Below are 26,510 nucleotides of genomic sequence, written 5' to 3'. Positions count from 1 at the left end.
CAGTAATTTTCAAGAATTTACAACTCGAGTTAAAACGGTCACCTCTTCCACTTTCACAACCTACTTCCATTTTATCTACATACACAAGTGAATTTGAGTTCTCGGTTCTTAAAGAAAGCACTATTGATATACATTGGGGTGGGGTGCCAGGTAGTAACACCACATACTATACATAATGAGTATTTACCTGCTTTGTCCTGAACAGCAACAGCTCCTTTCCCTCCGGCAGTTGTCATGGACTGTGGTAGAGGTGTGCCAACAGAAGTGGTGGCTGCTTCTCTGATGACTCCAGAATTCTGAACTCCTCCACTGCTAGCGCTCACATTAATGGCTCGTTTGTTCACAGCTGTGGGCTTATTTGAACAGCCTTTATTTAAACTTGACTGAAAAGTAATGGAATATTTAAAATCTCAGGTTTCTAATGCTCCATAATATACATTAATATTTTATCAATTCCCTGTTAGGTTAAAAATATATAATTTCCCTTACGAATCTTAAGTTTGCCGGTAGATCGGAGAGTTTCCCTCTGAACCAAAAACCCTTTTAAAATATTTTTGAAGAGAGAAACACGAGAATTAAGTACAAACAGTAGTTTTAAAATTAAGTATCAAATGGCTTTGTACTAAAATCATTTAAATGCCTTCATATAAAAATGATTATAATGTAAAAGTACCTGTGTTTAATGGATAAAACATGACTTCGATATTCTGAGCTAGACTTATTTAGTAAAAGCAGAAATAATGAAAAGAAAGAAAATACCTTACCTTAGAAAGAGCAGTGGAGTACTGAAATGCTATACATCGCACAGATGTCTTATGAGCACTGATGGTTTTAACTGGTGACTTCAACATCCTTAAGTCATATTGATATATTTTCCCACGGGAAGATCCAATAGCCAAAGTGGCTCCATCAGGCATGAAATCTACTGCAGTTAGAGGGGTGTCAGCCACTAAAGTTTTCACTAGCCTTTGGAAAGAGTAACAAAATATATATACATAGATATGTGAGCATACGCAAGTATATAAGCATATGTGACATCAAGATAGCTATCTACCAAAACCAGTTACTTAGAATTTGGCAAAGTTACCTAGAATATGCATCCCCAATATTTGTGTAAAGCAGAAATTCAGAATTAGACTGAGAGACATTTCTAATAGAATGGCATATAAAGGCACTGAACACTCCATCCTATTTTTCTATTCACTTGCAATGGGTACGGTCTACATCATCTAGAAGCAGCACTTACTTCTCTAAGTAATTACTACTTTGACAGTGAACGTGACAGGCCTCCCGGGTCTTACTCCACAAACAAGGGCTCTCGTCTCAGGGTTAAGGAGGCCCTAACTGTCCCCTTTCCATTTATTGACTTGCTCACGTCTCAAGAGGACTATGACCTTTTGCAGGGAAGCAGCTGCTACTTTGCTCTTAGCTGAGCATTTCTTGACCAAAAAACTAACAGAATCCACATGGCTTGATCCTTATGAAGCTAATACAGAAATATGGATATTGAACTGCTGAAGCTGAGTATCTTTGCCACAGTATCTTTCACAGTGTAAGAAAGAAATGCTTACTGACTCTTAAGGTTCAGTCAATTAGTTCAAAAAGAAAGAATAAAAAAAGAAAAGTTTTTTAAAAAGAAGAAAGCGAAACAAGTTAACAGCAAACTTTTAACAAGGGCTGACAGAAAGTCCTACCCTAGTCATAACATTGCCATTTTCTCCCACAGAGTCTTTGGATATTGTTATGTGTCTTCAATATACCTGTAGCATTCTTGTACCATTTTTGTTTTTTTTATAGCGAACCAAGCACACCTATAACTATAAGAAGGACAGAAGGCACAATGGACCCAGATACTTAGGAGATGATGTACCCTCCAGTTCTAGGTCAGTGATTCTCAACTGGGGACAATTTTGCTACTTTTGCTAATTTGGGGAGTGTCACTAGCCTCTGGTGGCTGCTGAATATTCTACAATGCCCAGAACAGCCCCTCATAACCAAGAATTATCGAGCCCAAAATGTTAATAGTTTAGAAATCCTGCTCTTGATAATTAATTTTAAAGCACATTAATCATATAGCTTTTAAAATGTACATATTTATATTTCTAAAAAAGAATACTATGCCTATATGCTAAAATAAAGATGTGCAATCATTAACAGGCTATCCTCAACATTTACCATCTGGATGCACTCTAAAGAATATTGGTACCTCATATATTTTTTTCTGCATGGAAAGAAAAAGAAAAAATTCTATCCTCTTAGATATCAAGCACACAAACTTTAGATCCCCCAAACATTAATCAGAGGTCTATGCAAATCACAAATATGTCTGCTAATGAGATAATAGTTACTTATTACTTAATTAAGAAATGATCGTGTCACACTTACTTCTTACTTGAAGTATCATAGAGGATGATTCTTTTATCCAAGCCTATAGTTACAAATAACAATTCATTGACAGGAGAAAAACAGATGCCTGAAGCTGGAGCTTTATGCGTACTGTCAAAGTTATGGTATGGACTCTGACTATTTACATCCCAGAGAGTTACTATTCCATTATCCGAAACACTGCCAAGTAGTGATTTCTTAAATAATGAGTACTTCAAGTGTCGAACAGACTATAAAAATAAGAATAAATTTTATGTAATTGTAAGCATTCATAAGAACATCTTATATAAACTACATAAATAACAGCCAACAATCAACCACACCATTCACAGGGGATTTAGGACTTCTCTGGATTATAGAGTAACAGGTTTCAAGTATTTCACAACCATAAAATCACTTAGTGGGCTATAAGATGAACCTAATACATACCAATATTCTAATCAAATATTTGTCATGGTTTTATTATCTTTGACTAGAGCTACCTCGATTTCCCCTTTTGTAGAGGAAAAATACAATACCAAGTTGAGATTAACTACGTTAATTCATCAGGGTTAGGAACATCTACCACAATAAAAGGCCCAGTAGCTAATCACAGCCAAATCACAAGTAAGTATAAGAGGGCATGATCCCGGGGTCCTGGGATCGAGTCCCGCATCAGGCTCCCTGCATGGAGCCTGCTTCTCCCTCTGTCTGTGTCTCTGCCTCTCTCTCTGTGTGTCTCTCATGAATAAATAAATATAATCTTTAAAAAAAAATAAGTATAAGAGAAGACTGGCAGAGAATAAGTAGTATTTCAAATTTATTTTCTATATATATTTTAGGTATTTGGATATATTTGCTTGAATCTGAGTGAGCATCTGATGTACTGGCAATTTAACACATGAAGCATAATAAAAAATTAATTAAACCACAAGGAAAGAACTGACAACACTCTAGACTGGGGACGGACTATATCCTTCTTTTAAAAGCATCAGCCTGAGGGCAATATTGGCCTTTCTCTAAACACTCATCCCTGAAGGCAGTGGAGATAGTCTCTCTTTCTAGCTTCTGCTGGACCAGAATAAACAAAGATTCAGTTTGAGTAAACAGATCTTGAATTAAAACTGGATAAATTTTATCTTTTACTAAAATGTTGCTTTCAAACTTGTACTGATACTGTAATTTACTGAGCTGAGGGATTAAGTATTTTACATTTAAGATAATTTTTCCTGCACAGAAACAGTAATATAACTATAGAAATTAATAGTAGATAGAACCTGCAGACTGGGAAACTGGTTATAAGACATCTTCAAAGAGTTAAGTTATAGTACCAGATAAAATTATGAATCAGGCTCTAGTAGGCATATAGTAGCTAGACATATAGGTACCAGACAGACCTGGCACAGAATAAAAGTCAAATCTGAAAGGTTTTTTTGTTTTTGTTTTTTCTATCTAGTTTTATCTATTATAGTCCAAAAGCTTCTCTATACCACTAGAAACCACATAGAAACCACTAGCTTCTATAGATTAAAAACTCATATACTACCTATTTCTAAGATGTTTCAAAATAATACCTGTCAGCCTTTAACAACAAAAATATTTAGGAGTAATACAAAACGAATTCTCCCTGAGGAAACAAAAGGACTATTTGTTACCAGACACCTAAGGTAAGATAATTACTATGGGCATGCATAAATTTGGCTCCTCATTTTCATATGGTTAGAGTACAAGGAGAAAACATTGGTTTATATTTTGCATTTCTGTTAAGCAAAAGTATATCTACTCCAAAAGACAAATCTTTCCTCTGGTCTATACTCAAGGAAAATAAACTACTGAGACCTTGACTATATAAAAGACATAGAAGGCATGTGGGTGGCTCAGTTGGTTAAGCATCTGACTCTTATTTTTTAATTTTACTCATTTTTTTTAAAGATTTTATTTATTTATTCATGAGAGACACAGGCAGAGGGAGAAGTAGGCTCCTCACAGGGAGCCCGATGTGGGACTCGATCCCGGGTCTCCAGGGTCACGCCCTGGCTGAAAACAGCGCGAAACTGCTGAGCCACTTAGGATGCCCAAGCATCTGACTCTTAATTTACGCTCAGATCATGATCTCAGGGTCATGAGATCAAGCCTTGCATCAGGGGCTCCATATTAAAAGTGGAGAGATTCTCTCCCTCTCTCTACCTCTGCCCCTCCCTCCACCCCCAAGCGCTCTCTCTCTTTCTCTCTCTCTCTCTCTCTCTCTCTCTCTCTCTCGGAAAAAAAAAAGAAGAAAGAAAAGAAGAAAGGAAAGGAGAGAAGAGGAGAGGAGAGGAGAGGAGAGAAAGAGAGAGAGAGAGAGAGAGAGAGAGAAAGAAAGAAAGAGAGAAAGAAAGAAAGAAAGAAAGAAAGAAAGAAAGAAAGAAAGAAAGAGATCCTTAGTAAATTGCAATGTCTATAGAGTCATGTGTCAACCTATCAAAACATTAATTTTTAAAAAAAACTTTGCAGCACACTAGAGTTCATATATTTATGGTCCTTCATATAATCTAAATCTGGATTAAATACACAAGCAGAATTTACTTAAAAGAAAAAAAACCCTAACACCATAAAACAGATCTCATAGATTCTCTAAGTACATAATATTCAACCTCTTATCCACAGGATTCCTACTGGAATATGATAATCCAGAATCTATTAGAATATAGCAAGGAACTGGGAGCCTATTACTTCATATAACAAAACCTTATAAATAGCTAAAAATGCATTTCTCGATTAAGTCAAAACCTAAATTCCAAATATTGCCTCATATTTTGTGGATCTATATGGCAACGCTTTAAGAAAAGAAAAAAAAGGCTAATGACAACCATAAACCTTCCTCTCAGATAACCTAGGTTCAAGCAGGGTCTTGGCCAAACTCTGTAGGGTCTTGGGTAAATTACTTAAACTCTCCAAACCTCAGTGTTCTCATCTACAAAACAGAAAATGCTCTTGTTTTCCAATCAAAGTTGTTCTAAGGATTAAGCAATCTATGCACAGGGCCATGTACATAGTAGTAATTGCCACTCTTCTCACAGGTTCATGACTCAATCATCATTGTTTATGTACCCATTTGACCATACTTCATACATATTTTTAATAAGACCCTTAAGTAGCAAACTAATTTCTTTAAATGGCTCCCCTCTCTCTGATATATTTCTGACCTTTCTACAGCGATTAAATCATCATGTCTTTAGATTAGCATTAAGAGAGTATCCAATGACCTGGATAAATGAAGTATTAATCTACTAAATTATATTTAAAATAAGTACTAATACATGTTAGTATCAGCAGCACTTATTAGGCCCCTACCTAGTTTCAAATTCAAGCTATTTCTAAGAAAAAAAATACTTACAAGAACATTATCTTAAAAAATCCCTATAAGCGCAATGCCATTTTTTCTTACGATACATTATTATTATGTAAGAATGGCATGTGCTTGTGAAGAAATACATGTTTCTAAATATAAAAAATACATCACTCACTATAGATCAAGGGTTGACAAACTTTTTCTTGAGGGACCAGGTAGTAAATATTTTATGCTGTTGTATGCAAAAGCAGTATAAATGAGTTTGGCTGTGTTCCAATAAAACTTTATTTATAATTATAATGGTCAGCTATTGGGTCATAGTTTGTCAGCCCCTGCTATAAATGTGTGAAATAAAAAAACAAAATACATAAACAAAAAAGAGAGAGAAAACTATCCATAATCCTACCACCTATAAAAAACTAGTTAACATTTAATTTTGTTGTAAGTCTTCATTTTATTGTTTAAATACTCTTCTGCATGAATGTATGTTTGTGTGTATCCAGTAAGTATAAACAGAAAACCTGGAATCACACTTTATTATTATAAAGTTAGCATTGTCACTAATATTTTCTACATGATTTTAACAGCTGGATAGTAATGAATGTATGAGCATATCAACTTATCTAAATAATCCAACATTGGACATATAGGTTATTTCCAATTTCCAAGTACCCTAACTGCTAATTTATGAAGGAATTTGTATTTCACTGTTGTTCATGATTTAAAGGTTCTTGGTTGAAAAATGCTAAGTGACCATCTGTCTTCCTTCTTTTGTGAATTGCATATTAATCTACTTAGTTTATTTTCTATTGGGCTATTACGATTTTTTTAAACCCTAATTTGCAATTGATCTTACTATAATAAGGATACTAATGCTCTCATAAGTATATCTATTTCCCCATTTTTCTTTCAATTTTGTTAATTTTTTTTATATATTGCTTTTTTGCCAGATTTTTGGTTTTTATGTACTTAAATTTATCAAATCTGCCCCCCTAACTTATGACTTTGTTCTTATACTTAGAAAAGCCTTACCTTCACAGAGATAAGACTGTACATTCATATTTTATTATAGCTTTATATTCTGTAATATATGTGTGTATGCATATACACATGTATATATACATATATATGCTAGACACTATACATGCAACTACGTACATACAATAGATACTACACATGTACACACAGACATATGTGCATAAATATATAGTTTCCCCTCAACTCCATCCTTTCCCTCTTAATTTGCAGTGTCTTACTTCAAGCACTAATCAACTGTCACCAGATGTATGCCCCACTTCCATTCTCAGTGGCTTACTATCCATCCTTCACATTAATGCAGCAGTAACCTCTTCAAAACTAGAAATCTGAACATATTTGTCTTACTTAAAATCCTTTTCACTTGAAGACTGAAAAGTTGTTTTTCTTTTTTTTTTAAGATTTACTTATTTATTTATGAGAGACACAGAGAGAGGCAGAGACACAGGCAGAGGGAGAAAAAGGCTCTCTGCAGGACCCTGATTTGGGACTCGATCCCAGAATTCCAGGATCACCGCCCTGAGTCAAAGGCAGACGCTCAACCTCTGAGCCACCCAGGTGTCCCTGAAAAGTTAGTTGTTATGGTGGTGGCAGAGTTTCTGAATATGTCTCTGAATTCCCCTACATATATTTGTGTTTGTATGAACACGCACACAGAAAAGACAACAAGTAAGCCTGAACTGCCTATCCTTACAAAGTCCTATTTTTCAAGGTTGGCCCTTGGCTGGTGTCTGGGAACTTAGGATTTGGGGAGAATTCCCACTACCCTAAGTGGTAAGAGCCACTCACTGATAAAAGTGGCTCACTGTGCCTACACTGTTTGTGTAAAATATATGGCTTATGGCTGAACCATGCCTGAATACCTGCTCTCCTTCTGGGAGTCTGGAATTTCGATAGAGGGTGCCTATGTAACTAACTAGCCTCCAATAAAAACCCTGGGCAATGAGTCTCTAATGAGCTTCCTTGGTAGAAGCGTTTCATACATGTTGTCACAATTTGATGCTGGGGAAATTAAGTACATCCTCTCCACTGAGAGAGGATGCTTCGAATTCTATACTGGGTTTCCTTGGGGCTTCACCCCAGGCACCTTTTCTCTTTACTGATTCTGCTTTTACCCTTTCACTGTAATAAATCATAGCCACGTGTATGATTATATGCTGAGTTGTAGTAGTCCCAATGAATCACTAAACTTGGTGTTGGGAATCCCTAGTGCAATGAGTGTAAATGTCTGAGTGTGTGTGTGAGTGTGAGTGTGTGAGTGTTACAGACAGCAAAACTAAAATCCCATGAACATTTACAACAAAATCAGATGATCAGATATCCCCCTGAGTCATGTTAGTAAGTCATGTTAGTAAGTCAAACAATTAGCAGCCACAAGTCCTTCACAGTGTTAGTATCTATGCTAAAGGAAACAGCAGGAAGTAACAGGGAGCCTGGACAGATATGAGAACAGGAAAAGCCCCAAGTAGCCAATAGATATATTAAAAAAAAAAAAAAAAAAAAAAAAAAAGCATGGTGGCCAATTTGACAACATCAGCTGAAACCAGGATTATTTGCTGCATTGGTGGAACTATACAGAGGTCTGCAGAAAGGTATGAAGAGCTAGAGAAGTTTAGCTGCAATAAACTCCCCAAACTGAGCAGTCGAGACGCCTTCCTCCCAAGTCAGGGCACCACACTAAGGAGACACTGGTAGGAGTGGGAGCAAACCTGAGTAGGATGGAGTCAACAAAGCTGAGGAGAGCAGAAGTTCACCTGCAAGTGAGTGAGTGGAACAAAGTTGGGCAACCTCAGGAAATGAGTCACCATTAAAACAAAAACAAAACTAAATCAAAACAAGAGGGAGCTCTTGTAAGGCTAGAAAAGATACCCTGAGCCCCATCTCTGTGTAGAAATTCAGGGAAACTAGCTACGAAGTTATTATGAGAAGGACAAAGAGAACAAGAAGAAAGGCATTCTCAAGAGATGACCAAAAAGAAAATAAAATGATACAAGACACTACCAAACAATATAAATCAGAATTAGAAAACTTAGAAATGTCAGAACTCAGCAAAGAATTAGAAATTTTAAAAGCCTCTTCAAAAATGAAGGTCAATTTAAAAAGAATATAAGAATTAATAAACACAATAGATAAGATCTTAGAGACAGGCAAAAAGGAGAGAATTTTTGAAAATCGAAAATAAGGAAAAAGTTAAAATGATTTCAAAGTAATAAATCAGTGAAGATCTAGTAAAGAAAAAACAAACATAAGGAAAATAACAAATATGAAAAGGAATTTGAAAAAACTTCCTTGAAAGAAAAGATCTGAAACTATGTATAAAATGAGAACCCCAAGTCCTCATGAATGATAATACAGAATGACCAATACCAAGACACAGTCTAATAAAATTACTGGACTTTATAGAAGAAAAAAAAATATCCTTTGGACACCTAGGGAAAAAAAAAACAAGTGACTTCTGAGGAAAAAATACTTAAATTACCATCAGACATTGGAGACCAAAAATGATGGGAGTAACAACACTGAAGTTCCTCAAGGGGAAAAAAAAGTGACCCTGCTACTGAGTTACATCAAAAGAGAATTTATCTCAGAGAAAAATCAAAAAGCAGAAAACACATACTTATGGAAACAATATTAATGTATGGTACTCTTTGTGATTATAAAATTTTGGAAAATACCTAAAACACAGAAATGTTTAAACTGTGGCATTTGAACAATGGAATATTATAGAGCCATTAAAAAATTATGGTTATGGGGGCACCTGGGTGGCTCAGTAGGTTGAGCATCTGACTCTTGATTTCAGCTCAGGTCACGATCTCAGGGTCGTGGGATCAAGCCCACGTTGGGCTCCACACTGGGTGTGGCATCCGCTTAAGATTCTCCCATTCTCCCTCTCCCCCTTACTTGTGTGCACTAAGATAAATATGTAAATCTTTAAAAAAAATTATGGTTATGAATACTAATAAAATGGGATTCTCACCTAATAAAATGGGATGGAACCCTCCTGTAAAAAAGGCAGAAAACAAGACTAGATCGACAGAATGGTTATTAACTGCATGGAGGGAAGATAGAACTATAGAAACATTGCAAGAAAACATTCTTCCCATTACAGAAAATTTGGAAGACAGATATAGAATGAAAAAAAAAAAAAAAAGCTTTTAAAAAGTATCTACATTAAAGATATAGAAGTTTATTTTATGCCAACATGTCAATTATAAAACTGTTCAAAAAACATACTATATAGACTAGACAAATATACACAAATACTAAAAAAATACATGGAGGACATATTATTATGCAAACAAATAAATGTTCCTGTGTAACATCAAGGAGACCACCATTCTAGAAATAAAGCTTTGTAGTCAGCCAAACCCTCTGAGTGGTAAAATTATATGGGTAAAGATATAACCAGACAAACAAGCTAACCCAATTAAAATTAAACTCATTCTTGATAAGATAATAATTATTTTTAAGTGTAACTACTAATTATTTACACTCACCAGACTCTATACCAAACATGCTTACTAATACTTACAAAATCTATACCTAAAATGTCAAAAAATTACATTGAATAAAATAAACTCATTTAACACATACTGAAATACATTGTATTTCTTTTTTAAAATAGACTATTATTTAAAATCTCACAAATAACCTGCTGCATTTAGGATCATTTTTAAGTCTAAGGAATCCATAAAATAGATCCACTCTGTAACTGCTTTGAAAGGGCTGCAGTTTGGGAAAGGCAGCACAGGTTAACCTATTTGTGAGCCCACACTGCTGAACCTGCCAAAGGGCAACATACAATTGTAATCTAGGAAGTCTGTCGGCCCCCGCAGTTCTGCAGAGGCAGTAAGGCTCTTTTCCCCCCTTCAGTGTTCCACATAAAACTAACAGCTTCAATTCAGTTCAGACACTCCAAAGTTAAGATCTAAATATATTCAGGGAATTTCACTTCCAATATGAAATTCAGTATTATAATGCTGATTCAATGACACTCCAGGTTTTTGTCACTTTTGCTAAGAAATCAATTTGGTGATTTTTAAATATTTCAAATTCTTGATTGTTCATAGAAACAAAAATTAAAATGTTTAATCATTCGATGTGCCCTATCTACTATTTTTCCCAACACCTAGACCCTACCTATAGTAACTGACCAACATAAAAATTATGTCCATTTTCTGGCAGACTTAAATTTTTATGAACATTGATTAAATTTAAGAAATGAATATTTAATATATTTAAAATCGTAAATGAATTTTGAGAAATCTAAATGAACACTCAAGTAGCAATTCTACGTTTCTAGTAACCAATAGATAAAATACTGCATAACAAAATAATTTATAGGAAAAAACAAAACAATCACTCCAATAATTTCAATTATAATACTCATAAAAGGGAAATAATAAGTATGGAGAATTATGAAAACTATGACTTTCCTCACAAAAAAAAAGCTAAGGAAAATGAAATAATATAGTATACAAAAAATAATACAGTACACAAAAAAATATACAAATATATGTTCCGAGGAAAGCGGAAAAATTAAAATACTCCAGTTCAATTTCTTCACTTTCTTTAATGCTCTCCTTCTCCTAAGTCAGTCTAACACATGCAACATGATTACTGAGGTCAAGTTATACCTGGCAAACAGCAGGGATTTGGAGGGAATACACTAAATATACTCAAAGCAGTTTGGGAAAGTGAATCACAGAAGTTACTTTAATGATTTAACATGATTACTCATTAAAAGCCCACACTGAAGTTCCCTGATCTCTTACCAAATGTTAGCACCGATGCTAAATACTCTCAGCATCTCGTTTAGCCCTCATAACAAACAAAAACAGGACTCTACTGAAAGTATATTCTCATTCTCATTCGACAGATAAAGAAAAGGAGGCTCAAGAGTTTAGTAACTCGCCCAAGTTTGCACAGCTAGCTCTCCAAATAAATGTGGGACCTGGGATACAGAATGATACCAAAGACCCTATAGAGACTCTGACCTGTGCTAGCAGGGGCAGCAGACACAGGAAAATCTCAGGTAACCTTGCACAAGAGAAAGCCTAGAGCATTACTGTTTTCCTCAACCAGAAGATAATTTAAATTCAGTTTTGCTATGCAAATAATCAATGAAAATCCTTTGAAAGCCAACAATACAGTGACCTATCTGTCACACAGGATTTCAAAATATGCTGAAAGTAACAAGAGAATACTGCAAAGTTCCCAGAAGCTTTGGATTCTCAAATCTTTATACATTCAGCTGTTCCTGAGCTAGAAAGAGATCCCAATAAAAACAGTGGTACTACTCTTACAGAACAGATCTTCAAAATAGTCAAAAGTCTTGCAATCTAAAAGTCCTCATGTGTAAAATGAAAATAACATACATATCACAAGTGAGTAGCAAAGATTAAATTAGAAAATGTAACGTAAAGCAATATTCATAGTGCTTGAAACACAAGAAATGGTAGTAAGAATTCTACAAAGGTGGTAGTGGTACCTTTGCTGAAATGCTCTCCAAACCTCTCATTACCTATAGTCACCCAGTGGCAACAAGATGGTCTTTTGCAATACATAATACTGACATAATTACATACCTGTATGGAAAACTGAAACCTCTATCTCACACCATACACAAAAATTAATTTGAAATGGATTATAATAGACATAAATGGGAATGGTAAAACAATAAAGTTTTACCTAAAAGGAAAAAAAAGGGCACTATTTTTAAGACCTTGGGGCAAGCAAGATTTTTTCAAGACGCAAAAAGCAGCATCCATAAACGAAAGCGATATACGAGACTAGATTTCATTAAATCTAAGAACTTCTGTTCATTCTTTTAAAAAGGCATTAGAGTTAAAAGGCCAGTTGTAGGCTAAAAGAAGATATATACAACATGCATATACAAAAAATTACTCCATCCAGAATATATAATAAAGTATAAATCTATCAGAAGAAACACAAGTATTTTGTCACAAGAACAGACTTTATCAGTCATTTCACAAAAGAAGTCATATGAGAAAACACCCAACTTATCCAACATGCAGAAATGTAAAAATTAAAACCATAAGATACCACTACACAACCATCAAAATTGTTATAATTAACAAGATAAGCAATACTTGGTATTAGCAAAAATGTGACCCAAGTGAATCTCACAAACATTGCTGGTAGAAGTGTAAAATGGCACAAGCACTTTAGAGAACTTTTTGGCTTTTTTTTAGTAAAGCATGATGCCTACACTAAGATCTAAGCAAAATCCATTTTTGAATATTTAGTCAAGACAAGTGAAAATATATGTCCACAAAAAGACATTCATAAGAATATTCACAGCAGCTTTATTGTAACAGCTAAAAACTAGAAACAAAATACATGTCCATCAACAAACTGTGACATATACACACAATGGAAAACTACACAGTAGTAAAACAATATGAACCACTACTTCATGCATCAAAGCAAACATAATGAAGACTAAAAGAAACCAGACATATCCTATTCTAAGAAATAGATGTAGTGCCTAGAAAGGGTTAAGAGGGAGTCCTCTGATGTGCCAAAAATGTTCTATACCTTGATCCTGGTAGTTATGCAGGTATATGTAGATATAAAAATTCATTAAGCTGTATAATTAAGATGTATGCGCCTTTTTATGCAAGTTATATCTCAATTTTAGAAATCTAAATACTTTACACATAATAAAGCCAAGAGCAATAACTTAACCTAATGTTTTCAAAACTATTCCTTCATATCTGGTTTTAACTAAAAAACAAACAAACAAAAAAACAACAACAAAACTCTCTCACAAGATACAATAAAAACTGAAATGTAAGAATATACATGGTAGGTATCTGGCCTAACTTTTATATTACTAAAAAGTCAGCCCAGGACCTCTAAATCTAAATGTGTCATGCTTCTAATATATCAAAAATCTTTAAAAAAAAAAAAAAAAAAAGGAAAGAAAGAAAATTAATTTCCTTAAAAAGCAAGATATGTGAACAGTAAGATTTTTTCACATTAGTTCCAATGTCTATGGGCTTAAGGTTTTATGTCTCATTATCAAAATACAAATAACCAAACAAAGAATGACAAAAAATATTACCTCCTTTGTTTAGGACTATATTAATACATTCTCTACGGCAAATCACTTTCCACATCCATAAAATACAGAAAGTGAAATTACCTGTAAAGGCGTTCTTTCAGTTCAAGGTTCTAGGGTTTCTGACATTCAACTAATCAAAAACTCTGATTAGCTCCTCAACTGCCTTCCAAAATAAAAGCTGAATCTTTGGTCTGGCATTCAGAGTTCCACATCAACACTATGTCCATACTTTCCTTTCCAATCTTTTTTCACATTGGCCCTATATAAAAACCTTCCTTAGTCCTTGTTTTTCTTCATGTGATTTCCTACATATAAAATATCCTTTTCCCAAAGTTCTGTACTAGCCTATTAAGATCTTTGTCCTCTCTAAATCCATTCACATATTTATTAGATCTTTTCCATATAATGGTTGAGGACAAAGAAATAAGACATGGTTCCAGCTATAAAGTGGGAATGTAAAGAGCTAACCTGAATATAAATTAGAATCAAGTAATTAGCAAAGAAGTCAATTTATACTGTAGTAAAAATAAAACAAAATAAAAATCATTTAAGCATTAGACAAAGATGAAATCCTCCCTTTCAATTTTCCCTATTTTATTCCCAGATAATTCTCTCACTGTTCTGAATCACCATAAGATTGTTTTTATATCAATTACCAATATCATTTTTATATTTTTTATTCCCCCAATACATGAAACTTGAGAAGACTTTTTTCTGTATCATTTAATATCCATTAAATTTTCCTTAAATACTACATACTATTCAAATAATGATTCCGAAAACTGCTTTTCAAAAGTGAAGAGCTCCCATATTTTATCTAATAATAGTTATGGCCAAAGTGATTACAATAAAAAGTAAGGATTAAAAGAGATTGCACCTCACTGGAAATTTCTGTAGATAATTTCATGGAAAGCTGGCCAAGAGTTACATATCTTGAGTAACTGCATTTATTCTTTAACAAATTCTACAGAGTAATGTTTTATAAAGAAAAAAGTTACTTGAATAATTTTCCCTCATAAAGTTTCCCTATTTCTATATTAACCTGAAAGTACATCATAAATAAGCTTTGGCTCTTTGACTATCATATACTTACACAAAAATCAAAGCTCAATTTATCCTGTGCTTAAACACACTCAACTATCCATGTCCACCAAACAGAATTTATGAACTGAAGTATCTGTCTTGTAGCTGACATAGTTTGAGCTATGATAACTGTGATGTCATAGAAAGATTAATATCCACATTTCAGATTCACCCTACCAACAACTGTTTGTGTTTTGTTATATACAGTTATATTCTAGGAGCATATGACTTTTCAATGGCATAACTGAACTCATATAAACAACATAATCTAGTATGAATTAGCTTGTTATTTGAACATTTTTAAATAATATCATTAAAAAATAGCTAGCTCTAAGTTTTTCAAGCAAGCCAAATGCAAATTTAAAGTACTTAATTTTGAAAACTAAAAATTCATTTACTTATGTAAGGTAATCCAAAATCTACCTTATCAATTCTGATTTGAATAAATACATACTGTACCTGGTTACTGCCGTGACCAAAAGGAGTACTAGATAAATTAGTGGTTACACTGTGCAAAATAATTTCGCCACTGAGAGATCCAGAAGCAATGTAGCAATCATTCCAATTATATGTGACACAAGTTACTTCATCTTTATGATCCTGAAAGAAATGAAAGTAAGTACACTGCCACATAACCTTCACACCTTACATTTATTTACATGTTTGTAAATTTCATTTATTGTAAAATATTATGTATTTGTAAATCTAATATCTGCTTTAACATTTTCCTCAAATAACCTTAAAAAAAATTACTCAAATGAGTAGGAAACTATTTGTTCAACACCAAGCCTTCTCAGGGAACAGAGACTTGGTGTTATCATCGTAATAATGATCAGGTACTCTGAAACAAGAGACAAAAAGGAAAGGTAATTTTCTAGACGGCATTACGTCTACCTTCCACTGACAAGTAACCTTTACTGCAAGTTAACTATTAGGAGAGCCCCTGGCCTCGAGGGTATCACTGTTCAATGAGGAAGACTAGGAAGACCGGACATTTAAATTAACATGAAATTGGCAGAAGGAATGCTAGATGAGTAGGGGAGGGGAAGTGTCCTAGGAAAGAGGCATCACGGTGACCTGAGTTGACAGAAGAAGCAGTGGGGAAGACATAAAACTTGAGTTCAACCTTAAAAGAAAAAATGAGTGATAAGTAGGGGAAGAGGAAAGAAACTAGACACGCAAAACCAGAGAGAGAGAAAAAAAAAAGCCCCAAAGCCAGAACAAGCAAGGCATGACTTAGAGATAAGGTAGCTGTTTCCACTTTCTGAATACCTACTGATTCTGGGAACATTAGGAATTCTTATTAGTCCTCAGAAGAATCTTGAGAGGCAAGGTCACTTTTCTCTTTTTATGGATTAGTTAACTACTTGAGGCACAGAAAGGCTAAGAAATCTGTGCAAGCTCACATCACTACTAAGAAGCAGATCTAGGATTCAATTCCAGGCCAAACTCCAAAGCCTATTTCCCTCTCAGGGTACTAGGCTGTCTCCCAATACAAAGGGGAATTCACTTTGAGGAAACAAAACCGGTTTTAAACAAACTGTATTTTCCAACATCAAACTAGAGATACCTAGCAGGAGCATAGAAAAGTGATCAGGGCTAGGAGTATAGTTTTTAACAGTCTGTTGTTTTATCTTTTCTTTTTTTTTTCTTAAAGATTTTATTTATTTATTCATGAGAGACCCACAAGGAGAGGCAGAGACACAGGCAGAGAAAGAAGTAGGCTCCCTGCGGAGAACCACATGGAGAACCCCATGCGGGACTTGATCCCAGGACCTTGGGATCATGCCCTGAGCCGAAGGCAGGTGTTCAACCACTTAGCCACCCAGATGCCCCTCTGCTGTTGTATAAACAAACTAACTTGTGTATCTAATAATTAGATTAATGTAGTATCAAAAACAGTAGCTATAATATTCCCCTTGTAATCATAATTTTTTATGATTACTAGTATGTCTGGAGGTATCTTTACACTTTATTCCCTTCCTAAGTCAATGAAATAACTGCTATCCTGAGGAAAAAAAACGTCTGATGAGAAGAAAAAAAAAAGACAGTGGACATTTAGTGCATTGTTCCCATTTGGAAAATTAAGAACACGGGGTCCAATACAATTTGTATGACTTTATAAAGAGGCAAGCATCGTCCTTATTTTGACTGTGGAAAAATAAGTCATCCAGTAAATATGCAATAAGCACCTACCAAGTGCCAGAAACTGTTCCCAGGAAGAGGACCGCAGAGAAGAGACCCAAAGGTGAAAGATTAGATTTCCCACTATCACAATCAGTCAATCAAATACTTACTAACTGAATGAATAAAGAAATGAAGTACTCTAGGAGTTGCAACCAGTAAGAAAGAAGATAAAACGATCTGGAGTAATTGGGAAAACTGAGGATGGAAAAATAAGAGAATTTTGCCATGCCGTAAAAGTACAGGGGTAAGTGATGCTCCTAAAGTGAGAACATGCGACAAAAGTGGCCACAGACTTCTAATCTCTTCTCAATTTCTGTATTCTCTGTTCATAGTAGGTATACCCCTCTAAATAGCTTTAATTTTCATAATTTAAAAGCTTAAACATGGATAATATCTGAGTTTGCATCTCATCTTTGTCATTACTAGTTGTTTTACATAGAACAAGTTTTTTAACATCCCTGAACCAGAGTTCCTCCACAGGTATAACGAGTTCCTCCACAGGTATATTCTGCTTTGCAGAATTCTTGTGGCACACAGAATAAACATATGTTAAGCACAGTGGCTGGTATACCAAAGAACTCAATAAAAGCTAACTATTCTCATTATTGGCAACTCTTCAATTTTCCTTAAGACTCTTCAAAGTTTAGCTAATATCTGAAATAATGAACTTCCAAAGGTAAGAGTTTAAACAGCAATTACAGGATTACACTTCTGTTTAACTAAAAGAAATTCTCTTTTATATACAATTTCCCTAGTAAGAATTAACTCCACGACATTTGACATTAACAAAATGATAATGATGTCTAGTATTTGCTTCAAACTAATCTAAGGGTGAGATTATATAATAATCTGATTAGAGAGTAGATAAGAGCACATATAAAATAATCTTGGTCATGAGCTAATCATCAAAGTCAGACAATGAATATGTGTACGTAGGTATATATATCAATGTTTAGAATTTTTCATATTAAAATTTTTTTAAAAAGACCTATGAAAATGAAAAATAAACTTAAAGATCAGTGTCCAAATATTAAATATACATAATAGTAGAAGCAGAATTCCAAAAAGATCATAATGCAGAAGCTTTCATGTGATGACTATTTTTATTTTCTAAAACTGTAAAAACGCTAAGTATTTAAAGAAACACTAATTGTAAATAGTAAATTATTTTAGAAAATATTTCATGACCAAAATGAAAACATATACACACAAAAATAACAGAAATAGCAGCAACCAAATACATTAGAGAACTAAGAAGTCAATGCCCAACTTTGATTAGTAGGTCTATTACATCCATCCCAAAACCACTCTCATTATTTTCAAAGAGATTTCAAAAAAAGATCTCTGACAATTCACACTTAAGAAAAAATTAAGGAAGTGATTAACTCAAAAAGAATGGAACTAAGTGAAAAAATTAGGGAAAAGTTTTAAACACAAACAATATGCATTAGTGACATACATGGAGGCAAAAATAGACCAAAAAAAAAAAAATTCTGACTAAATAGCATCTTTATTTTCCCTAACAAATCTCACTTCAATTCTGAAACATCTTATTTTTATCATAAAAGCTCAAAATTAAAAGTCTGGTAACTAAACATCCTCAGATACTTTTTTACTTATAAGGATTTAAGAAAAAACAAGTTGCTTACCTTAAGAGATCGATGAACTCTTTTTGATTTTAAATCCCAAATATTAACAGTGTGATTTAGGCCTCCACTTACCAAATACATAGATGTAGAATTTAAACTGACACATGTCTGTTTTTGCTATTAGAGAAAGAAAAAAAAGTTTTAATTTAATAGAGCTCAGAGCTGACTTTCCAGTCCCATTCAACACTTAGTAAGCACTTTATATGTTGAATTAAATGCTATAAACATGATAAGACTTAGATTCACCTCTCATCATTTTCTACATGCATCTAACAGCTTAAAAGGAGTTCAAAAAGGCTTCAAGGAACTCAACCAGAATGGTGTTCTCCTCCAGAGAACAGAGGGGACAGAGGAAGCTTAGGAACACCAGCAAGTCTTGGCCTCCCGTCATGGCTTACTTGCCCTTACTATTGCCCCTTAATAAAACCTACTCTTGCACTTTCACAGAATATCTTTAATTAGAATCAACCCATAGCTCAGAAAACACTAAATGCAGAAGAGACATTATAAAGGATGTCTAAACCTCTTCTCTCATAGATGGGGAACGTTCATAAAACGCACAAAATAATTTGCCCAAAGTCTCACAACAAAGTCTCCCCAAAAGGAGTCCAGGTCTCAAACAGCAGGTCATCCGAACCTGACTCGACACTCTTCCTCACATCTGTAAAGGCATCATCCACTCAGTTTCTCAAGATAAAAATCCAGAATCATCCTTGATTTCTTTTCTCCCTCCCTGCCATCTACCATAAGTTCTTTCAACTCCAAGCCTAACATAAACATCAGAGGGGATCCCCTTTATCTACCACTGCTACCAGCACACTAATCCAAACCCTACAGAACCACGATTAACAGCAGCCTCCTAACTGGTTGTCCCATTTCCAACCCTACTCCCCTACATTCAATGCTTCACATGTAGGATGACCTTTACAAAAGGCAAATCAGATCATGACTCTCTCATTTAAAATTTTTTGATGGCTTCCAATCATCCCTAGAATAAACTGCAAACTCCTTAACCTGCCTTTCAAATCTCTTCCTACCTGGTCTCTCCCCATTTTCCTCCTCACACTCTAATTTTCCAGCCTCACTGACCTTCTTCCATTCCTTAAATGTATCAGCCCTGTATTTGCCTCAAGGCTTCCACACAAATATTCTTGCCTGGAAACCTAAAGTCCCTGAACTCTGGCTAATGACTTCTTCTGGCCGACAGACAGCAACTTCAATGCCACCCCTTCAGGAGACCTCCCTTGGCCACCTAATGTTGCCCCGCTCAGTATCTTCTTTCAGTTCTCTGTGTAACACCTTACTCACTATCTGGGTATTCTGTTTAGTAGTTCACTCTCTACCACCAGAATGTCAGCTTCGTTAGAGCAAAGACCATATTGATACTCAATAAATATTTATGGAATAAATGGCTAAAAATACAGAGGTTTTCAAGTTTTTCTTACAATGAGTATCTGTGAGTGTGACTAAGATGCTGTACCTGCTCTTGAAGAGCACGGTTTGCCTTTTATCAACCAGAGATGCTCTCTTCCTCAGTTTTACGTAACTGAGGCAGTAGGTCTCAAATTCCTTATCTACCCATAGCAGACATTCTCCGCTCCAGCCTCTAGCATATCTGGGCTAGAACTGATGCTTGCATCAATCCCACCTACCTTCAGGAAAGGATGGATAGAAATCAAAAGTCCTTTTTTTTTTTTTTTATAAATTTTTATTTATTTATGATAGTCACACACAGATAGAGAGAGAGAGGCAGAGACACAGGCAGAGGGAGAGGGAGAAGCAGGCTCCATGCACCGGGAGCCCGACGTGGGATTCGATCCCGGGTCTCCAGGATCGCGCCCTGGGCCAAAGGCAGGCGCCAAACCGCTGCGCCACCCAGGGATCCCCTCAAAAGTCCTTTTTAAATTAGATGAGAGGTCATATTTCATTGTCCTTCTGTGTTCCAAGTGAGCTACCTTACCTATTCCAGTGTATAAAATTATGACAATTCATAATGCTTTAGGGCCTGCTATGAAAACTTTGAACCTTAAATTGAGAAAAAGCTAACTACTTGTACCTTTTTAGTTAAACCTTATTCTTAAAAAAAAAAAAAAAAAAAAGAAAGAAAAATAAAAAGAAAATTAGCTTCCAAGGAATATATGTGACTGAAAATGGGGCCACTATCATTATCCCAAATCAGAGGGATTAACGTGTAAAAACTAAAGGATGAGAAAACAGTATGCAGGGAGAACTTCATACAAATGCTCTGGGACCAAAGCTCAGTTTGACAAAGCCACCTGTTCCAGGAGAGCTTGGGGAGACTCAGGCACGCCCCTCAGTAACCAGAAGGACAGAAGCTAAAGCAGAAGTTACCATCACCCAGGGGTCTTAGCTGATGGTCCTGTAAGGACAGGGCTACATCATTAGGACTCTTAAGGTCAAATAAACCTGGTGACCTAGGTAGGACTTGGGCTTTAAGAAGGCAGCAATACCAGGGAATCTTAATTTCCCACAGAGAGATGGAGAAAGCAAGTGACAAGAAGACAGAATCTAAGTCCTTAATTGCTCCCCTAGGATCCACTATTATTTTACCTAAAGATGTTTTAGTACTCATCTCCTCAAACCTTATTTAAATGTTACTGTATTTTTTTGAGTTTAGGTTAAGAATAATACTTTTAAACACCTTTATATTTAGCTGCAAGCATTATAAGAAGCAGTTACCATCCAAGTAGAACTAAGATTTAATTTTAAAAGTTGTTTTGTTTTGTTTTTTTTAAATCACTTACCCCTTCGCCAAGCTCGAAAAGTAGAAAAGGTTTATTTTTGTAATGTGAAACAACAATCTTGTCACCACTGGAAGATGCTGTCACTAGAAAGTTATCTAAATGAAGAGTTATGGAGCATCAAACAATCCATGAGCATCTCTAGCACTAGACTATTATTGCAAGAATTGTGATGATAAAAGCACTGCACTAACCTAAGAAGACAAAGAAATGAATATAGCTTATATATCAGCTTTCACAAATGGCTCAGGTTACTAATTACTAAGAGTAATTCTCTTTACTACTACCGCAGGGAAGACCTATCCTCTCCGGCTTTGCTATTACTTGAAAGCTATTTTACCCAAGTGAAATACTACTCCATTTTCAAAGAATAGGCCAGAAGGTCTAATTTTATCCTTAAAGAATGAGATCATGATAAAAGCAACATCAGCAAATATCAATCAGCCTTTTCATCTATAAACACTGCTCAAGATAGTTATTTATTAACACAGTACTTGGTACCAATTTAAGTTAGGAAACAAATAAAAAATTAGACCAGTTTCCAAAAATCATACCACACTACCTCACAATCACATCAGTTTTGTTGATAGACCATTAAGTGGTTTATCAGCAAATGCCAACTCTAATAAAACTCCTTGGAATAAAAATAAACCCAAACTAATAAATCTTATCAAGAACTGCTTTTCTCTTATACAGTAACAGGGAAATTAAGCTCTACACATAATAAAAACCTAATAATAGACAGAAGCAACCTCACATATCCGTCACTCTCTTTAAAACATTTTCCCCCCACTACCCATCTGAAGAGTCCTTCAAAAATGTACTCCCTTCACCAGTTTGATTAATAGAGCACCAAAGTAATTTACTTTGCTACTTTAATACAAAATCAAGGAATGATAAAGAGGTATATTTAATTCAGTAAGAAAATTAATCATTTTTATTGCAAATTTGCAAGAATAATTAGGTTGGGTGTGAAAACTTGTTTTTTGTTCATAAATCAGTCATATTTTAAAGCTTTGATACTTTTACTTTCATCAGGAAACAATATTAATTTGATATTTATAAGGTCAGGCGTATGTTAAAAATTTGTCGTTTAAGAAACAGTCTGTATGTTTAAGTTATACAAAAGAATGATAATTTCTAGCATACCAAGTTTATATAACATTTTCATAGCATTTTGTTTACAGCAGTGGTTCTACTGAGGGCGATTGGCTTCTGGTGGGTAAAGGCCAGGAAGGTTTCTAAATATCCTAAAATGCACACAGCAATCCTCATAACAAAGAATCATCTAGCCCAAAATGCCAATAGTGCAAAGTTGAGAAATTCTGATTTCTAAGCTTCTTTCACTCGTTTATTTTATCCACATTTAGAAGCTTACTAAGACAGGGAGGGTGGAAATCAGAAACACAAAAAGCTTGGAAAATTAAATCTAGACAATTTCTGTTTCAGAAATCATACTTTTCATCATACACAGAAAGAGAAATACAGAATACATGAGTAAGATGAGAATGTTGCACAACTTTATTTTTTATCTCCTCCCCCAACTTCGCTTCTGCCTTTGAGTTCTGTCTTTAATTTTAATACAGACCAGATCCATAAATAGCCAAATGTAGATGCGAAAACTCATTCCAAAATCTTTCAGAAGTTTTCTCACCATTACCTACCTTATGTCATTAGGGTTCAATGATGAACTGTTGATAACAAAACTAATTATATGGTCTGTATCTAGTTATAATAGTTATACATATATAAAATATATATATTTTTAGGATGCACCTATAATAAACAATAAAGTGAAACCTCTATTTCACTTTATCTATCTAGCTTTCATAGCTATGCAAAATGTATTTTTTATTAGGCACATGTAAAAGTTTCATTGATACCAGTTATTTAACCTAACAAAAAGTGGTTATTAAATTAAAAAAAAAAAAGGATACTATTGCTGCTCCAACACATTGAGCTGATTCCATGTGGTGATGTGTGTGGGCTGAATTTATCCACCAATGTCAGAGATGAAGCATCCCATATTTTAATATCATCTCCAGATGAAGCAAATCTGAGGTTTTCCTGCATGACTGCACCTACAAATAGTTCAAAACAATATATTTTAAAAAAAAGTAATCAAGGACAGGCCAAAATGAAGGATCTAATCTAAATCAAGAGGCTCTACTGGTTCACTTTTGTTCCAGAAGGGATGCTCACCACAGAGTAGCTGGAATGATCCTTCTAAAATCACATTCTCTCATTTGACCCTCCCAATGGCTCTCCACAGCAATTATAGCTAAATCCAACTTCCTTGGCATGCCTAACATGACCTGGCTCCGGTGAAACTGTCCTACTCCTCTTCCCCAGGGCCACCAGACTCACAGGCCTTCTTGCCTTAGTCTTTCCATCTGCTGCCCCCTCTGCCTGGAATGTCCTTTCCCCAGATTTCCTCTGGTCATCTCCTTCACCTCACTTCAGTCTCAGCTCAAATGTCTCCTCAGAAAAGCCTTCCCTGACCGCCATGGCTAACACAGCCCATACCAGTTACCCTTTATGCAGTTTCATTCTTTTTTTTTCATGGCATCTTCTGTTATTTGCAACTCTTATTTGTTCTCCTAACAATGTCTGCCTCTCCTGACTTGAACAAAACAAAGATCCTGAAAATGGATTTTGTCTTTTGTTTACGATCAGTCTTGAAATGTTCCTGGCACACAAGTAATCAAATAACTGTTGGCTAGAAAACTTCTTATGTCTTTTAAAAATGTATGATAAACTGTAACATCCCTGCGGGTCAGAATCCAATGACTCCAGTTTTTCCCAATAACTCCAAAATTAGCAAATATAGCCAAAAGAGATGTCACTAAGTCCCTATACCAATATTTGTTCTACAATGCCCTCATGCATATTATTTGTTCACAGTAAATAATTCAAATACACAAGAACAGCAAGTAGAAGCAATGCCAGACCAGTCAGTAAAAAATGCTTGGGACGCCTGGGTGGCTCAGGTCTTGATCCCGGAGTCCTGGGATCAAGTCTCACATTGGGGTCCCCAAGGGGGGCCTGCTTCTCCTTCTGCCTAGGTCTCTGCCTCTCTCTCTCTCTCTCTCTCTCTCTCTCTGTGTGTGTATCTCCCATGAATAAATAAAATCTTAAAAAAAAATTGCTCAAAAATATACGGAAAAAAGGAAGGGAACAGGGCCTAGAACTATATACCCTCCACACCTTCCTGGTGTGGAGTGTTAAGACTACAACACAATACTAGTGATGTCACAGAGTCCCAAGTCACCAACAAAGCATCACATTTATGTCCAGTATATCTTATTTCAGAGGCCAAGTTAAAAGGTGTAATAAATTATGGGGCCCACTTGATTCTCAAGAGACAAAAAAGAATTTTTTTTAATGTGCTTATGAAAAGACTAAAACTTTTGTTAACCAGGACAGTCACGTATGGGGTTCATTATGCTTCACGCATCTGCTAAGTTCAATGTTTCCAAACGCCGACAGTCATCTGTTGAAATGCAGACCGGCCGTGTTTGGATTTGGGGCCTCGACACGTGGTAACGTGCGGCTGGTTCCCTGCTCAAGGTGCAAGTGCATGCTGCCAAGGGGGTCTCTTAAACCCAGTACACACAACTTGGGGAAAAAATGTCTTCACTACAATCGTACACCCTCCTGCTGAGCCGTGTGGTGTAAGCGCGGAAAGGTGACATTTAAGTGAAGGCTGAGAAAAAGTGGGTTCACAGGATCGGCCCCCAAGTCAGGGGCCAGGGGCCGCGGCAGTCACTGGATGTCCGCTCCCTTCTCTTCGAGTGGACGGGGGGGGGCACCTGCCCCACCTGCGCCTTCGGGGAGCCGAGCACCTCCTAACGGAGACGCACTGATTACATCAGCGTCTCCAACAAGGTCCCATCAAAGTGAGCGGTCAGGACGCGAGGCGGCAGGCGACAGCCCACCCGAATTTAGGGGCAGCGCCTACAGGGCGGAAACCCACAATCCACCACAGCCCTTCGCTGCAACAGAAGTTCTTCAACTTTCCTCCGCCCGAAGTGCACTTTCCTCGCAGGAGAACTGCTCAGCCGGGGTTACCTTCTGAGGTGCATGCGAGCCCGAGGTGCATGCGAGCTACAAGGGGGAGGCGGCCGGCGGAGAGGCGGCCAACTTTCCGGGGGACAGCACCCCACTCCCGTCACCGCTCGCCCCCCCCCCCGCGACCCCGCCCACCTCTCAGGGCCGAGCCGGGGACCGTGGCCCACCGAGGTGCGCGCCCCCGGCCCGCGGCTCCCGGGCACTTCCGCGCCAACCCCGCGGCCCCGGCCCCTGCCCGACAACTGTCCGGAGCACCGGACGGGCCGGGGCGCGCGGGGCCTGGGGGCCTCCGACCCTTCCCCGGGGTGGCCGGAAGGCTGGCGGGGTTCGCGAGCGAGCAAGGACGCGGCGGGCGGCAGCGCGCGGAGCCCCCCGGAACCTCACCTCTCCACCGCGGCACCCCGGGGGCCACGGCGCGGCCCGCTCCGGCGCTGGGCTTCCGGCTCCCGCCCGGACGGTTAAACTTGGGCGGCCGGAAGTCCCGCCCGCGAGTGGCGTCAGGGGGAAGGGCTGCTCGGGGCGGGGCGGGGGTCGCGGTCCCCGCGGGCGGTGGGAACGGCCTCCCGGCGGCTCCCCCCGCCCCAGCCTCGGTGGTGGTGTGCATTTGTTCGCCGCCCTCCCGCCGAGCCCCCGGCGCTAGGCGGGACTGGGCGCGGCGACGGGTTAGCCTGGGAGGCCGTGCGCGGCTTACCCCGCCGGCCCTGGCCTCGGGGAGCTTACGCTCGCTCGCTACGAGGCCGACTTAGAGAGTCAAGACCCGAAGAGCGGGACTGCCCGTTGCTTCAAAGGAAAGCTAACCCGGGAAGAAAAATAGATGAAAGGGAAATGAGCACGGATATGGGTTTAGGAAAGATTTCATCGCAGAGGAAACCATGGAGAGCAGATAATACCCCGTGCAATTTACAAACCAGAGGGCAGGCTCGGAAAAGCGAAAAAAA

At 36.9% G+C, this 26,510-nt stretch overlaps 1 protein-coding gene across 6 annotated transcripts in view; it reads right to left on the bottom strand.

The window, feature by feature from the left end:
- NEDD1 (NEDD1 gamma-tubulin ring complex targeting factor) overlaps positions 1-26,086 on the bottom strand; it is a 47,255-nt gene extending 21,169 nt beyond the window's left edge. For 2 of the 6 annotated variants that reach the window (XR_005370588.1, XM_038558719.1), the window contains exons 1-8: positions 25,957-26,086; positions 23,439-23,582; positions 21,505-21,599; positions 18,740-18,856; positions 15,363-15,503; positions 2,386-2,615; positions 765-966; positions 188-383 (exon numbers count right to left, since the gene is read on the bottom strand). Coding sequence is in view for 5 of the 6 variants with exons in the window: in XM_038558719.1 (XP_038414647.1) it covers positions 188-383; positions 765-966; positions 2,386-2,615; positions 15,363-15,503; positions 18,740-18,856; positions 21,505-21,599; positions 23,439-23,574 (1,117 nt within the window). In the remaining variant the exon portion in view is untranslated. Of the gene's footprint in view, positions 1-187; positions 384-764; positions 967-2,385; positions 2,616-15,362; positions 15,504-18,739; positions 18,857-21,504; positions 21,600-23,165; positions 23,325-23,438; positions 23,583-25,707; positions 25,728-25,956 lie in introns of those variants that run through there. The other 4 variants (XM_038558721.1, XM_038558720.1, XM_038558722.1 and 1 more) reach the window with 4 other exon arrangements.
- Between the last annotated feature and the right edge of the window lie 424 nt (positions 26,087-26,510).

Source organism: Canis lupus, chromosome 15 (assembly GCF_011100685.1).
Source record: "Canis lupus familiaris isolate Mischka breed German Shepherd chromosome 15, alternate assembly UU_Cfam_GSD_1.0, whole genome shotgun sequence".
Taxonomy (NCBI): Eukaryota; Metazoa; Chordata; class Mammalia; order Carnivora; family Canidae; genus Canis; species Canis lupus.
This window is presented reverse-complemented; position numbering and strand designations above follow the sequence as displayed.